The sequence below is a fragment of the Talpa europaea genome, assembly GCF_964194135.1.
Source record: "Talpa europaea genome assembly, chromosome: 7".
Classification (NCBI taxonomy): Eukaryota; Metazoa; Chordata; class Mammalia; order Eulipotyphla; family Talpidae; genus Talpa; species Talpa europaea.
This window is the reverse complement of record NC_140074.1, coordinates 83,822,841-83,840,111: the sequence shown is the minus strand read 5'-3', so window position 1 is coordinate 83,840,111 and position 17,271 is coordinate 83,822,841. Positions and strand designations below refer to the sequence as shown.

Below are 17,271 nucleotides of genomic sequence, written 5' to 3'. Positions count from 1 at the left end.
CCTGGTGGCGCAGCGGTTGAGCGCTGGGTTGCGAAGCTGCCCGCGGCCTCTGTGGCGCCGGTTCGATCCCGGCTGCTCCCCGGCCACCGGAGGAGGGTCCCACATGGCGCGCAGACCTCTCCTGCCGCCCGCTGCTCCCCTCAGCAGTGTACTTCGGTCCTTCTGCCTGCTCTGCTCCCCGCTCTGGCTCTGGTGAATTCTCTCACCCTCCCGCGCTTCTGACTATATCCAGTGCATGTATAAACAAAACAAACAAACAAATAAATAAATAAAACATGCCTCTATTTAAAAAAAAAAATTAAAAAAAAAGGAAATAAAATTTAGTTGAAGGTTCATAGTTATCTAGACCGACAAATTTACCTGTTGAATAGATTGTCTCATTGTAACAGACCAGAAAGTTGACTGATTTTGCAGTCTGATAAACATGTAGTTTCTATCATCTTTGTCCCTGTTTATTTTTCTCAGAGCAGTATTTTGTGTTTCCCTTAGGTTTTAAGCTAATTTGTTGGACCCCAAAGGTAAAGGAACAGGGAGCAATAGGATATCACCCCCTCTTATCAAAAAGCAGTCTTTAGAATGGCCTTTAGTTCATGGATGAAAAGGCTTAATCAGAGATCATGATGACTCGTAATTAATGCATTTTCTCACTGTTAATCATATTCTTTATAGATGCACATACTCAGGGTTTTCATTGTTGAATGTATTTTAGAAAATAGAGTCAAATAACAGGGGTTATAACATTTTCTCTACCTCATGTCAGACATGACATTGCTCTCAATTTCTCTTGTTAATTGAAGTCCATAAAATGGAAGATTTAAAATTTCGAACCATAGAATCCTCCCTGGTGGCCTAGGGATTAAGCTTCAGTACTACCACTGGGAAGGCCCTCCTTGGTGAGCTAACCTACAGGGTGCAGCAGACCTCTCCTGTCTCACCCACTGCTCCCCTCAGCAGTGTATTTAAGTAGATCTGCCTGTTCTGTTCCCCACTCTGTCTCTGGTGAATCCCCCCTCCCCCCACAAACACCCCCAGCACCTCTGGCCTATACCCCAGTTCTTCTATGCAAAAATAAATAAATAAATCTTTAAAAATAATACTTTTTTTCAACCAGAGCATGAATCTGAAATTGAACTAGTCAGTCTTTTTTTGGGTGGGGGTGGGTTGAATGTTTTCTCCTTTTTTTTTTTTTTTTAAGATTTATCTATCTTTCTATCTATCTATCTATCTATCTATCTATCTATCTATCTATCTATTTATTTATACAAGAACTGGGGTACAGGCCAGATGTGCGAGAGGGTGAGAGGACTCACCAGAGATAGAGCAGGGACCAGAACAGGCAGACTGATGAAATACACTGCTGAGGGGAGCCGTGGGTGACACAGGAATGGTCTGCCATGCCATGTGGGACCCTCGCCAGCCGGCCAGCTGGGATCAAACCAGTGATGTTGAGGCTGCGGACAGCTTCACCACACTGGACAGCTTCACAGCACTGCGCTCAACCTCCTGCGCCACCAGGGGAGACCCAAATGTTTTCTTTTTTGAAGGTAGGGGGTTGAAGACCAGGAAAGGAGAACAGAGCAGGAGAGAAACTGGCCAAGTACTGGAAGGTACTACTAGATTGTGGGTGGTGAGACTCTGCTTGGATCACATTATCCCACCCCCGCCCTCCAAGAAAAAATTCCTTTGCTTGCACTTCCCTCCCTCTCTTTTTCCCACCAAAAGGAGTCTTCCTCTTTTCCTTTTTCCTTTTCGGTGGCCTTAAGCATAAGCAGAGACAAGCAGCCCAAACACATCTGAGGTCTTACTGGTGCAAATCTTCCCTAAGGCAGAGATAGTTCTTTTACCTATGCCATCCAGGACAGCAGAGTGTGACATCACAACTCTAATAAAGCCCCTGTCAGTCTTAGAGGCTCCCCTGCTCCCCCCACCCCCACACACAGATGAAGGTACTTCTGAATTTTCCCACTAGAGACAAGGGTTTTGTTCCCTAATTAGAGGTAGTCTGGGAAATGCTAGCACTTGTGAGAATGCCCCAGCAGCATTGAACACCTTAGTTCTGTGACTACTATGATACTGTAGTCCCCTTTCTTAGGGAGCAAACCAACTGGTGGTAGGAAAGCTGGCTGAGAGCTCACAGAGAGGCTCTGCCAAGGAGATTTTTTTTTTTTTTCTTTCTTTTTCTGTGATGACTGCAGCTCACTTGGCCTGAGCTCCAGGTTCCTTGGTTCTGTTCAGAAGTCAGCCCTTTCAGAAAGTAGTACTAGTGTTGATTTCTGAGTGTAATTGTGCTTCTGAAAATATCAGCTATGAATTATATTGGAATTTATGTTTAAGAAAAAGCCAGATGGTGATCAAAATGTGTGGGTGGTTTGGAAATTTTTAAATAAAAGGCCTATCTATGCTCAGCTGCCAGGCCTGAGTCTGGAGTGCTTTCTACTGTGCATCTCTGCTTTCTAGAATGGGTTGTGGAGGGTAGTTGCTTCCTTCTTTTTTCATCACAACCCCTGTGACCTTGGGATAGTCCAAGTCCATTCCATGCCATCACTATGCTAACAGAATCTGATTCTTGACTTCAGTGAAACTGATAAAAGGACTCGAAATGGTCCTTGTTACTGGAGGCAGTCTTTTAGAAAGGAAGGCAGATGGGATCCCTCAACTCTTAAAGAAAGGGTCACAAATTAAGAGGCTGTGCTCTTAGCAGCCCAGATGATGCCAGTGAGTATTTAAGACTTGCTGAGTAGTTATTATTGGGGACATAATCATGGAGGACCCCATGTATCTCTGTTGCCCATTCCAGCACAAACTAAAAACTGACTTTTTGGAATCTCTACAGAAGTCACCTTTATTTTTGTTCTTTTGTACACTGTGAATAAATCCATTAATGTCTCTTTGCCACCACAGCTTAACTGGTTTGATTCTCTTCTGTTCTTCCTATTGAAATTCGTAGTCTGGTTTGAGCGGCAGTTTGTTAATAATCCATGCTTAGCACTCAAGCCCCACTCCCACCCCCCTCTTCTTTGTTGCAGATATCAAGGTGTAATAGGTTTATCAGAGATTAAAGTGACCATTCATAGACTGGTTACTTCCCGTAAGCGCAAAGGGAGGGTTTCTGCAAGAGGTTTCTGCAAGACTGCGGAGTGACTGTGTTCTTTGTATAGCTGTCACCACAGCATCTCAGCGGTCCACATGGAGTAAAGGCCCTGAGGTGGGAATGTGCTTTGCTCATTGAAGGAGCTGCAAGGAAGCCATTGTGACTGGAAATAGAGTCAGCTAGAAGGGCAGGGGAGGTTAGAAGGTGAGGTCAGAGAGATAATACTAACAGATCACAGAAGACCTACAGGGCATGTTAAGGTTTTGTATTTTATTCCAAGTGAAATAGTAAGTCATTGCAGATTTTTGAGCTGATACAACTCCCAACTTAAAAAAATTACTCTGGCTGCTGTGTGGTGAATAAATAGATTGTGTGATAGGGACAAAGGAGAGACAGAGGGACCATTTAGAAAACTGTTGTTATAATTCAGGGTAGAGATGATGAGATGACAAATGAAATTATTACCTATCTCCAAGAAAGGCTAGAAGACCTAATTAAGAAAACATTGCTAAATGCCCTCATATAGGCAACTTCATATTAGGCTCCAGTATTTGTTAATTCCCATTCTTCCCTTGGAGTTTGCTCTCAGCCCTAAGGGAGAGGTTATAGAACAGAGATCAACACTTACAGGGACACCGGTTGTGAGCAATCGAGCAATCGTATCTCAGCCATTTGACCCCAACAGAAGACTTTTTATTTCTTGAGGCACTGCAGTTGGCACACTGTGTCCATTCTGTTATCCCACCCACCAGAGAACTAAAAGGACTGAATCTGTGCCAGGCCTCTTGGGCAGCTCTGTTCTCATTGAGGCATTCAATCTTCTTTCTTTCTGTAGTTGCTGTCTTAGACACAGTTTGAGCAGCCTCTTTTACAAAGTATCTTTTCAGCTACCTGGCCTTGCAAGCTGGAGTTAGCTCCCTGATACTCATCTTGACAAGGTAGTTTCACATACCTGAGAGGGCCCTCTAAGAGAAATAAAGAGGTTTTGTGGTCTTTAACATTTGAGCTTTTTCCTTATTCTTTTGCTGTGATCAAAAGCATTCTGTTGATTTATGCAGAATGGTGATTTCTGGCTTTTGCAGTATGGTGAAAAAATTTTATATATTTTACTACATCATTCTTGTTTGAGAAAAGCTTGGTCCTTGGTACACAAGAAACTGCATTGTTGACAATGGTTTTCTTCCCTCCAGAAGGTTACATCAATGTCAGCTTGCTTGGGCTATACATGTCTTGTTGGTAAACATCACTGATGAAACCATGGCACCTTGCCGTAATGTCAGGCAGAATTGCCTGCTCAAAGAGAGCTGCAGTAGCCCACTGCCTTCTTGATTTGCTCTGGGAGCAGTACAGTATATTTTTCCCTTGGGGGGGGGGGGCAGGAGTTCTAATTGTGTGATAGGCAATAGGAAAGGTGAGTCCCAGAGACTTACAGGCAGAATTTGCTTTAATAGTGATTAATTGTGCCACCTTTGCTTTGTTCCTTCTTCCTTGTAAAAGTTCAGATTACTGGGTCACAAATTGGACTTGGGTGTCTTTGCAATTCATGTACGGTTCTTCTTGTACTTGTTGGACTGCCCCCACCCCCAACCAGGGCTGTAAATATATAGAATGAGCCAGACTCTGTGAGGGCCAGCTCTCTTTAGGAACACTGTTCTATTTTCAAAGAGAAATCATCTTTCCTTTTACCTCAGTTAGAACGTGCTCTAGCCTTTCTGCTTCTGCCTTAGCTGGAGCAGATATGAGAGCCAGCATTGCGTTTCTCTGGCAGGAGCGTTGGCCTCACCCAGAAGCAGTAGGGAGAGGTCATCTGCAGGAAGCACAAATGCCAGATGAGTGCCTTTCTTAGTTGGAGCATTAAAAACTTTGCGGATGCACCTATATTTTTCTTTATCTTTTTTTTTTTAAAGATTTATTTATTTATACAAGAACCGGGGTACAGGCCAGATGCGCGGGAGGGTGAGAGGATCCACCAGAGACAGAGCAGGGAACAGAACAGGCAGACTGATGAAATACACTGCTGAGGGGGGGCAGCAGGCGAGACAGGAGAGGTCTGCTGCGCCATGTGGGACCCTCGCTGACTGGGATCGAACCCATGCTGCAGAGGCTGCAGACAGCTTCACAGTGCGGTGCTCAACTGCCTGCGCCACCAGGGGAGGCCCTGCACCTATATTTTTCATAATCTGAAGTGCCTGGTATCTTCCTTGATGGAGTGAGTTGTCTTGTGTTCCATGACCTTTATTTTTTTCCTTTCCTTGGTTCATTACAGTGTGAGTGACTGCCCCATGTTGTGTTGATGCCGGTCTGCCATGCTAGCCTGTCTGCCAGGGCCAGGTGACCTGTCCTTTCAGCTTCTTTCTCACACGCAGATGAACACTGGACTTCAGAAATGTAAGTAATCTGAATCCCAGGGAAGGGTGATCTATCTCTTATTTCATACCTACTTTTGGGCTACTCCAGAGGCAGGTCTGGGGTACATTGACTGTGAGCTTTGGTACTTCTAAGATATTTTTCAGTACAGCAAGAAAGCAACTGCAAAACCTGCTAGCAATGGGATCTTGTAATCAGAGAGATCCTCTTAAATTGTAGAATTCCCCAGAGTGTATCATCTTAATTTTAATTGTTACTGACAGCAACAGTTTTAATTGTTACTGACGGTAACAAAGCTATAAAGAGCTTTACAGGATATACATATCCTTTTGAAAAGTGTGTGTTTGAAGCCCCATGAGGAATTGAATGAAAACTCAGTCTAGATTACATACTGTATCTCAAACAAACTATTTACACTGTTTTGTTGTTTTGAACTCTCTGAGCACTCTCTACCATGGAAACAGACAGTTCCCTTTGGCTTTGCTGTCTGCCTTCTAAGCCAGTGACTTGAGTTCATAGACAGTAAAGAAGCTTCCGCCTCCAAAATGGATGGAGAGCTAGCCTTCTCAGCCTCTGGGTATATTCCCATTAATATATTTTCCACAAGAGCGAGCTTTTTTTTTTTTTTAAAGATAGATAGATTTATTTATTTATTTATTTATTTATACATACATACATACATACATACATACATACATACATACATACAAGCACTAGGTACAGTCAGAACCGTGGGAGGGTGAGAGAATTCACCAGAGCAGGGAACAGAACAGGCAGACCAACAAAATACACTGCTGAGGGGAGCAGCAGGCGAGACAGGGAGAGGTCATCTGCGCCGCGTAGGACCCTCGCTGGTGGCCGGGTATTGAACTGGCGCTTCAGAGGCTGCGGACAGCTTCGCAGCCCAGCACTCAACTGCTGTGCCACCAGGGGATGCCCAAGATTGAGCTTTTGAGAATGGATAGATCCCTGTCGTCAACTGCTGGAACTGAGACTTTATGCTTCATGTTTTCCCAAATTCCTACCTTCTGTCCCTGTACTACATCTTGTGTAAGGAAAAGATCTGGTTGTTGGCTCATTACCATATACACATCTTCACATGTAAGAATAGTACTAAATTTGGAATAGATCTTCCCTTCAGAGCAAAAAGGGGAATTCAATGAGGCATGTAAGCTTACCCCTCAATAGAAGTGGTGCTTTAGCACCTTGCCCAAAACCTTTGAGACAGGGGTTGACAAACTTTTCTGTAAAGTGCCAGATAGCAAATATTTATTTATTTATTTTGTAAAAGAACAGGGGTGTAGGCCAGAGGTGCAGGGGGTGAGAGGATTCACCAGAGACAGGGTGGGGAGCAGAACAGGTAGATTGACTGAAATACACTGCTGAGGGGAGCAGTGGGCGAGGCAGGAAAGGTCTGTTGCACCGTGTGTGGGTTAGCTCCTTGGCCTGGGTTGGAACTCAGTCTATGGCAGTGATAGCGCAGAGACTTAACCCCTAGGCCACCAGGGAGGCCCCAGATGGCAAATATTTTAAGCTTTTTTAGCCATATGGTCTGTTACATTGACTCAGCTCTGCTGTAGTTGGACAAAGAGAGATTAGGCCATAAGTAAACATGGGAGTGTAGCTGTGTTCCAGTAAAACTTTTCACAAAAACCCAGCAGCTGAATTTTGTCCCACAGGCTGTAGTCTGCTGACCCCTGTTCTTTCACATTTCTTCAGAAACTAAAAATGGTCTAACCTCTTGGCTTTCTTTGAATGAGAGTAAGACTCAGAGATGACTAGTTCTAAATTTGGCCAGTGATTCCAACTTGCATAATGATAAAGCTGACAGCAATCTTTCTGTAGCTGCTTGGTGCAAATAGGCAAGCTGGGTATATCAGCTTTCTCCACAGCCTTTCCCTTAATAAATGGTGGTGGCTTGGTGAAGTTGTATGTGCTCCCTAGCCACCCAAATCTACACGCTAACTGCATTCTGACTGGTTCTGGACTTCCAGGTTACTGTAAGCTTCTGAGTATACTCAAGAGGAAGTATACTTGGAAGCATACAATAAGCTGACATAAAGCAGCTCACTTTTTTCTAACACAGTCTCCTTAACATAAGCTGACAGCTTTACCTAAGATGGACTCTCAAGGGCAGAGGAAAGGGAAATTTTTCACAGCTTTATCTTGGCTTCTGACTTTGGGTCTCCACTCCTTTCTCCCCAAAGCAGCCCCCAAGTATCCTCTGCTACCACTGTCTCAAATCTGTGTTCAAGAATTAGAATCTGGGGCCTCCCTGGTGGCACAAGGGGTTTAAGATGCAACCTCTGAAGCTCTCTGTAGCCACTGCAGCACAGGTTTGATCCCCGGCCAGGGGGGTGACCCACATGGCGTAGCAGACCTCTTCTCACTCACCCGCTGCTTCGCTCAACAGTGTATTTCAGTCAATTTGCCTGTTCTGTTCCTCACTCTGTCTCTGGTGAATCCTGTCACTCCCCTACACCTCTGGCCTGTACCCAACTTCTTGTATGCATAAATCAATCAATCAAAAAAAAAAAAAAGAATTTGTCTTCCCTAGTTTCAGACCCTCCTGTCTGTTTGGGGGACGCTATATTTGAATCCCTTCCACTCTTACTGCCATTCTTAACTACACCCAACCTTTTTGGAGGAGAAACTACCCACTTATGTTTTTAAGCTTGCTTGCTTTTCTGCTCTTCCAGAATGTGATAAGGAAGGAAAAAATACTGTCACGTGACTCATAGGTATTGTCATAATTTATAGTTGAGGTGAGGTGGAGTATAAGCAGTTTCCTTTGGGAGGGCCCAGGCCAATATAGACCTTAAAACCAGTTTTGTGACTGCTATTCAGCCTTTACCTACTAAGGGGTCATCCTCAGAGGTGTCTTACAGGTTACTGGAAGTGCAAAGCTTGTTATCTGGTAGGCATGAGAAGAGTGCAGAGATGTTTATAGCTTAATTTGCTCTATATTTTAAGAGGAAGGAGGGGAAGTCAGGAGATAGTTGTGCAGCTTCTTGGTATATCATTCGCCACAAGGCAGCCTGGACTAGAGAGCATCTTGGCTTTGGGTGGGTCCTGCGCATCCACAGGTGACGTTAGGTGGGTCCCCTTCTGAAGCCAGATTTGTAGATTGTATATTCCAGCGTCACTTGTTTTGAGACATCATCCTCAGTTATTTTGGAACTCTGTACTTGCAAAATCAATTTTCCTCTGACCCTTCATCTCACAATCCCCCAGAAAATGTATTTTTGAATATTTTTTTCTTCATTAGCCCCAAGCCTTCTGTTCCTATTTCCCTAGTTCGTTGTCAGGTATATAGTAGTGAATATTTCTGGGTGAGTGACTGAAATTACCAAACATCCTTGGTCTTCAAACCATCTTTCACATAATAATTTTGACTTGCTTCATGATAGAGTCTCAGGGCCTGGGACAAGTGTCAAAATTACCCTCTTTTAGGCCATGTTCACCAAGTTTCCCTGCCAGGTCACTGACCACCTGGTGAAGACCCAAAAAACAGTCTCTGTGCAGAGAGCCTAGGCTTCAGCCATGGCCACCACATAATTTTTATACCAGAAAAGAAAGTAAATTATGCCTGTTCAAAAAAAAAAAAAAATTAACTTCTTTTACTGCTTCTTTGTATAACTATCTGCCCCCTAGTGGAAGGGCCTGGAAATGGTGAATTGGCCCGCTCACTGGATAAACTCAGAAATAAGGGATTGAGGTATGAAAGTGTGAGAAAAACATAGCTGTTTTTTAAGGGTTGGACTTAACTCTGGTATGTGAGGTGGGTGGTGTTAGATTCCCAGAATGTGATCTTTTGTCTGGTATACTCATCTCATCCTTGGGATTCTTCCTTAACAAATATACTGTAGCCTTGTGTCCACTGTCACCTCCCTTTGATTATGATTCCTTTGACTGCCCTCATGTCAGTGTCGGTGGAGTGTCCCTTCCATAATCCAGAATGAGGCCAAGCTACTACTCTTGCTTTGGAAGAAAAACCAATGTGATAGTTGGTGTTGACTTGGAACAAAGAAACTTGTTACTCAGCATACCACTTTATTGTTCTTGTTTGGCCTTCAAGTAGAGAAGCCCACCAGTATGGGGGAAATCCCAGGGTCAGACCTGATTTCCTATCTGAACTAAAACCAATAGCTTTGGACTTGGTACCTATACTGAGTAGATACCGAGTATTCACTACTAATCTGTTCTAGGCAAGGCGCTGGCCTATGTTAGGAGCGTTAACATGATTTTGACCAATCACATACACCTAAGTACAGTGACTGACCAGAGCAACTTCTAGCAGGAATTCTAGTGCTTTGAGTTTAGGGACTGTTTCTCAGTGATCCCAGGATTTGCTTGTGTTTTTTCCTTGTTTAGGAGAATGTAAAAAGGGTCAGAAAATGGGGCTTTCCTGGTGGTGCAAGGGGTTAAGTCTCAGCACTATGAAGCTATCAGCAGCCACTGCAGCATGAGTTCGATCCCTGGCCGGGTAGCTACCCACATGGCTCAGCAGACCTCTCCTGTCTTGCCCACTGTCTCACCTGTTCTCCCCACTCTGTCTCTAGTGAATCTTCTCTCTCTCTCTCTCTCTCTCTCTCTCTCTCTCTCTCTCTCTCTCTCTCACACACACACACACACACACACACACACACCCCTGCACTTCTGGCCTATACCCCAGTTCTTGTATGCATAAATAAATAAATCTTTTTTAAAAAAAAAAAGGTTGGGGCCTCTCTGGTGGCACAGGGGTTAAAGACAGCGCTATCAAGCTATTGCCAGCCACTGCAGCATGAGTTCTATCCCCCGGGCTAGCAGGGAGCAACCCACATGGCTCAGCAGACCTCTCCGACTTTGCCCACTGCTCCCCTCAGCATTGTGTTTCAGTAAATCTGCCTGTTCTGCTCCCCACTCTCTGGTGAATCCTCTCACTCCCCACATCTCTGACTTACACCCCAGTTCTCGTATGCATAAATAAATAAATCTTAAAAAGAAAAAAGGTCAGAAGATTACCCCACTTTATATAGATTTTATCCTTTCAGTATCTTCCTGGAATCAGGCATCTTATAAACATTTCATATATGGGTGGAGCATCTGTTCTATACTCAGTAAATGAAGCAGATCCTTAAATATGATGGAGCCCTACGAAGTTCAAGGCACTGTACCAGTATTTGAAACCACAAACCCCTTTCCTTTTTTTCTCTAGCTAAGCTCTATGTTGAGCGTGGGACCAATCTCGCTGCCCCTCCTGACTTGAGCTTTCATTACTGCTTCCAAGAGTAGCTGTCTCTAAGGAGTTGATGCCAGCTAAACAGCAAAATGAAGGCAGCTGTGCCCTTTTCCTTCTAGTACACTCATTAGGCCACTTCTGTTCCAGTTGATGCCCAGTGACATGACTTTGAATGGGGTCCCCTTTGGGCCAAGCCAGCTGAGGCCACAAGCCTGGCATTCAGTTCAGATTAGTCCTTGGTCTGTCCCGGCTGCCTTCTGCACAGGGAGGAAGTAGGGAGGGAGTCTGCTAGCTGAGCCTGGGCTCCGAACCAAGCCCCTTTCCTTCTGCTTTGGGAAGTTCATGTGTACTTAGTCAGCAAGCCTTTATTAAGCACCTTCTGTGTATACTTAGGGGAGAGCCTTCCTCAGAGAAAGGGAAAACAGAGCAGAGACCCCTTTCAGGAGCCTGGCATCCTTAAAGAGCTCTTGTTCTCTGAACCTTTTCCTCTTTGACTGGAAACGCGACATCCGCTGGAGCCCCCTGATGGGAGGCAACTGGAGATGGGAACAAAGAAACTGTTAACATTAATGAGGCACATTGAGTGGGTATTTCCGTAGTCTCCAAAGGAAGACAGGTTTTTCCTCTTTCATTTCGGAAAGTTGACAGCTGACAAGGGCCAAATACAGACTATTTTTGGCTCTCGGGGACTTAAAGATTCTCTGAATCCTTTCTTCTTAATTCCCTCCCTGCTGCCCTGTCATTATTGTCACCCTCACATGGCAATAAATAAAGCCTTTTGATCTTCACCCAGTCAGGCATAAAGTAAGCGATAAATAAAAGTGAACTTGTGACATGGGGAGTGATATTAGCATCTTAATCCTGTGCTCCTGAAAAAAAAGCACCTTGTCTACTGTGCCAGGGTGCCCACCCAATAGGCATGGTGCCCCAGCTGCCAAGGCAAAATAGAAAGTGTCACTGCCCCTGCAGACTGCAGAGTGGTCAACTCTGGGTACCCTCTTTACCAGAGGGCCATGACAAGCACTTCTGCTTAGATCCCTCAACCCCCAGGCCAACACGATCTGATAGAAACTTGGAGAAACTGTTCCATGCAGAGGAAGAAGAGCTCTTGATTATCTCTGAGAATTGACTGAGCTCAGCTCTTATAGATACAGGGCTTGGAAAGTTGCCCTGCTGTTTGATCTTTAGGGACCTCATTCCGCAAAGTGGGAATCACAATAGTACCTGCCTCCTGAAGGAGGATTCACTGAGATTGTGCTTAGCACAAGGTCTGGCCCATTACAAGCACCCACTAAATGTTAGTAGTGCTTGTTATTTGGGGGCCGAGGCTAGGTCTAAAGTGAAGACTAGGAGTGACAACCGAGTTACTCCCCCAACCCCTGCACTAGCCTAGGCCCTCAAAAGAGGAATCTAGAAGGGCTGGTTGCCTTGGCACTGATGAGCTCCCTCTCCTTCTTTGCTCTCCTTCCCCTTCTCTCTCTCTCTCTAGGGGACACTACACAGAAAATGAGAACTGCTCACTATCCCACCCCAGCCGAATTGGACGCGTATGCTAAGAAGGTCGCAAACAACCCACTGACTATAAAAATCTTCCCCAACAGTGTGAAGGTTCCCCAGCGGAAACACGTTCGTCGTACTGTGAACGGCCTCGACACATCAGCCCAGCGCTACAGCCCCTACCCGACTCAGGCTGCCACCAAGGCAGGCCTGCTTGCCATTGTCAAAGTGCCAGCCAAAAGCATACTCAAGGACTTTGACGGCACCCGAGCCCGGTTGCTCCCTGAGGCCATCATGAACCCCCCAGTGGCACCCTATGCTACTGTGGCACCCAGCACTTTAACCCATCCCCAGGCCCAGGCTCTGGCCCGCCAGCAGGCCCTGCAGCATGCACAGACCCTGGCCCATGCCCCTCCCCAGACGCTGCAGCACCCTCAGGGTATCCCGCCACCCCAGGCACTGTCCCACCCTCAGAGCCTCCAGCAGTCTCAGGGCCTGGGCCACCCTCAGCCGATAGCCCAAACCCAGGGCTTGGTCCATCCTCAGGCCCTGTCTCACCAGGGTCTCCAGCACCCGCCCAATCCCTTGCTGCACGGAGGCCGGAAGATGCCAGACTCAGATGCCCCCCCGAATGTGACCGTGTCTACCTCAACTATCCCCCTTTCAATGGCGGCCACCCTGCAGCACAGCCAGCCCCCGGACCTGAGCAGCATCGTGCACCAGATCAACCAGTTTTGCCAGACGAGGGCAGGCATCAGCACTACCTCAGTGTGTGAGGGCCAGATCGCCAACCCCAGCCCCATTAGTCGCAGTCTGCTCATCAATGCAAGCACCCGGGTGTCGACCCACAGCGTCCCCACACCAATGCCTTCTTGTGTGGTCAATCCCATGGAGCACACCCATGCGGCCACAGCCGCTTTGCCTGCTGCTGGGCCTGTCAACCTGCCCACAGGCATCTCTCGAGCCCCCACTGGCTACCCTAGCGACCTCAAACCAGTCGCCTGGAACCAGCACCAGCTGGCCCACCTACAACAGATGTGCAGTGAGGCTGGTGGGACGCCAGCCCCTGGCCTGACAGGCAAGCATGCGGTGGGACGCGAGTTGGCAGGGCCTGGCTTTGTGGGCAAGGCCCCTGCCTACCCGCAGGAACTCTGCCTGGCACAGTCCTTCCATCTGAAACCACCCCTGGAGAAACCAACCCCATCCCCACCAGTCAACGGCTTGGCAGCCCCACTGGCCTACCCCAATGGTCACTACTTCCAGCCCCTCTGGAACAACATTCTGCCCACTCCCAATAGCGACAGCTCGGGGTCTCAGGACCTCGCCATGCCGTTCCACGGAGGGCAGTCCACAGGTGCACCCCTCGACTGTGCGGCGGCTGCTGGGGCCCACTACCGAGCAGGAACCGGGGGCGGTCCAGTGGCCAGCCAAAACAGCTTGATGCAAACAGTGGATTACCTAAGTGGGGATTTCCAGCAGGCCTGCTTCCGTGAACAGAGCCTGGCCATGCTGAGCAAGGCCCATCGAGCCCCTGGCAATCGAGCCCCTGATCCCACAGATAGTCGAAGTCTTCATATTCAGCACCCTGGGTATAGATAGGTAGCTCCGGTGCCCCCCTCCGCAAGCTACATCATACATCACCCTCCTAGGTTTAGTCTTACTTTGAGGAATTGGATAGTTTCAAAGTTTCACTGCTCCAATGTGATCATTCTTAGATGTCTAAGAAAGGGATTTGGTGGGATCTAATTGAAGACAGAAGGATGTCCTCTGTGCCCTCGTCCTCCCCTCCACCAGCCCCAGCAACTTTGGGGTCTATGTTGGGACCTAGCCCCAATGTCAGGCTTTTCATTCTGCTGCCTGCTTCTCTGTCAGTCCCTCCACCGTGGCCATTTTTCACCAGCCCCCTGTCTGTCTGGCATCTCTGCCTGCTTCCTTTAGGACTAAGGTGTGGGCTAAAGGAAGGCCCTAGGTGAGGTGGCTGTAGGTGCCCACCGCCTGGCTTAGGCCTCTGTCTGTCTGTGTGTGTCTCGCTTTGGGACTAAAAAGCCAGACTTTCTAAGTGCTCTGGAAATCCTCCTTTACCCAAAGACCTCAAATCAAAACTGGCCCAGTCTTCATCTCTCCATTCCTCAAGGCTTTGTTTTATATCTACATTGATCCCAGAGCCACTGCACTTGTCCTTGCCACCTTCCTTAAGGGCATCTGCAGGCACTTGACCATAGCCTTGAGATGGGGGGAAGAATCTGTCTTTGTATTGGTCTCTTGGTCTCTAAGTCCCCTTTCCAGACGTAGAGAAATGCAGTGACCACCTAGTATACCCAAGATCTCTTTCTGACTGTTGCCTCTTTCCTGACTCATCTGCTGCCCTCATCCCTCACTCCTTAAAAAAGAAAAAGAAAAAACAAAAAAAGCTCTTCACTTGAGCCATTAGGTAGGTAAGGGATGATCACATTGGAGTTTGGAATTAAAAACACCAAAAAAAAGAAAAAAAGAAAAAAATACATTTGGTTCTCTCTACACTGGCTAAGAATATTGCTCTACACTGTAAGTTTTAAATGTCATGTTTCCGTATGAATGTAGCGTGGGTTTGAGTAGCATTGTGTGTGAGTGGCCCCACAGGTGCATTCACCCCCTAGTCACCTCCTTTCATAGCCCCTCAGTTTAATGAAGAAAGAAAGAAGAAAAAAAAAACACAAAGCCTTAAGCTCTTTGAATTCTTCCTTTACCAAATGAGCATGGTTCTGGTAGCTGGAGATGGGCCTCCATCGGGAACAGCCCCTCCTGTGCCTCTTCTCTGCACAGACGCCCATCCGCTCCGTGCTCGGTGTGTCTCATTCGCAAGTAACAATTAGTTGGCTAGAAATGTAAAACCTTTCTGTAATTTTAAACTTAGATTATGTTCTGTTGTGATGTTTTACACCCATCTTCTGTTAAAGACGCATAGTTGGGCTCTGATTTTTTTTTTTTTTCCTTCCAAACCAAATAAGCCCTTACCTTTCCTCTTGTCTCTGGGGAATGTGAGCTGATGTTCTTATTTAAACTTTTGGGTTTTGTTTACTATACTATCCACTGTTCTTTAGCCAGAAATTCTCTAGTCATCTGAAGCAATGTGACTGAAGACCAGTTTTTAAATTATGTGTTGGCAAGTTGCCTTATATTTAAAGAGAAAAAAGAAAAGAAAAAAAGAAAAAAAAAAAAAGCCTGATTGTGTTATGCCAAATGATAGCAACATGAAGTTCTAATTTATTGTTCCTGATTGTTTTCCTGTGAACACTGGTACCTCCCTGTCCTGGAGCCCTCAGGAGCACCTGCAGCTTCTGGTGCCATGCCTTCTCCCAAGGTGTTGGTCACCAGCTCACCCAGGCCTCCTTCCAGTTCTTACTTCTCTGAGTTAAATTTAAGAGGACCACTGTCTCCCCTTACCCCTTGCTTGATCTCCAAACCAGATCATTTTTTCCATTGCCTCTCCCCAGAAGGTGAGCTACCATTTTTAAGAAATTGGACCAGACACCAACTTGGGGGCTTTAAATCAAACAACCTCAAACCCATCTCTTCCTGTGTAGGGGTGTAAGTCTCTGAAGCTCTCACTCCCACCCCTAGTCTGCATGGAAAATGTACTGTGACCCCCCCCCTTCCTTAATCCCCAGCTCCCCTCACCTCGGTGAGATGTTTCCTTGTTCACCCTGATCCCCTCTGCCAGCCAACCCCCAACCAGCAATAAGGGTCCAAGCCAGGGCCTCCTATCCACACTCCCTGTCTCCATCCCACACTGCCCCTAGGGAATACCTGGATTCCCCACACTGTCCACATACTGTAGCATCCATTCTCCATCTCCCTCACCTCCTCACCTGTGGTGGTTTCTGGGTGTGATGGGGTTTTTAAAATTATTATAAACCAGTAAAAAGAAAAAACACCTTTTGACCTTGTCCTATTCGTTTAATGCTGTGAATGTCTGAGGCGATTTTTCTTACAATGGTTTCTAACAGGTGTCATTTACTAGAAGGGAAGTAGTTCCTCATTTTAAAGAGGATGACCCCAATATATCCCACTCAGAAGCCTTAGCCCGTTCTTTAGACGAGGCTGCTGTTGTGATTGCAGAGCATGGAGTAGATAGTTCATCAGTCCCTGTGGGGGCCCCAACTGGCCCGCCCTGGAGCTGCTCCAAGCTTGGTTGGGATTTGGTGGGTAAGTATGGCTTGCTGCTGGTCACTGGAGGCCCAGAGTGAACTGCCACTTTGATTCTAAGGACCGCTATTGAGGAATGGTTTCCTAACAAAATTAAGCTTCCCCTTCTCCCTCTGGTAACACTTCGGAATTTATGAAGACCTCTGACAGAGACCTTGAAGGTAATAGGTGCTATTGACATGAACACTGGCCCTCTTGCAATCTGAATCTAATGTGTAGTGGAGAACTTGCCCCTTTTTTGTCTGCAGGGAGGCAAATCCACAAGAGCCGGTTCCCATTTATCCCCTCCCTTTCTGTTGACTTTGCGTTGGACGGAAGATGTGGTGGAAGGAAGGAAGGATGGATTCCACAGGCGGCGGGGTTCAGTGGGGGTGGAATCTGGGCGGTGCTGGCGTGGAAAGCACTCTTCTCTCCCAGGCATGCCCTTTTCTGAGGGGGAGGGGGCATTTTGTGAAGGTGCTCTGCAAGTCTACAAGGCACTGGTCTGGAAATGCATGCAGTGGCATAGTCCTGCCAACGGGGAGCGTGAGCTGGACCCTTCTGTTGGCCGACCCACAGGAAGCAAGAGCGTGAGTGAAGGTGCTTCTGCGAGAGCCGGAAGCTTTCTGGGCTTAATATGCCAAGACGGCGTTCCTGGCCAAGGGTACTGTCATTACTTAGCAGGCAGCCAGGGGCCCATCTACCCCTAGAACAGCGACTTTCACCTTTTGAGGGCTCTGCTCTTCCTTGGTCCTCGGTTTAATTTCAGGGTCAGTCCTTTCCTATCAACCTTCGTGAGAACTCGGCACTTCCGCGTGTGGCAGAGTGGATATGGCAAGAACTAAAGCCCTAGCACCTTCTCCTTACAAGGTAATAGTTCTCATGCCTTGGGCCTCTTGTCTTTCCTCAGGGCTAAGTTGTATAACAC

At 46.8% G+C, this 17,271-nt stretch overlaps 1 protein-coding gene across 1 annotated transcript; it reads left to right on the top strand.

Annotated features, from left to right (window-relative positions):
* Positions 1–5,397: 5,397 nt before the first annotated feature.
* On the top strand, positions 5,398–13,778 carry FAM222B (family with sequence similarity 222 member B; the record flags this gene model as incomplete). Its single annotated transcript, XM_084236818.1, has 2 exons — positions 5,398–5,479; positions 12,172–13,778. 2 exons carry the CDS (start codon positions 5,398–5,400, stop codon positions 13,776–13,778), a joined length of 1,689 nt encoding a protein of 562 aa, XP_084092944.1.
* Positions 13,779–17,271: the final 3,493 nt, after the last annotated feature.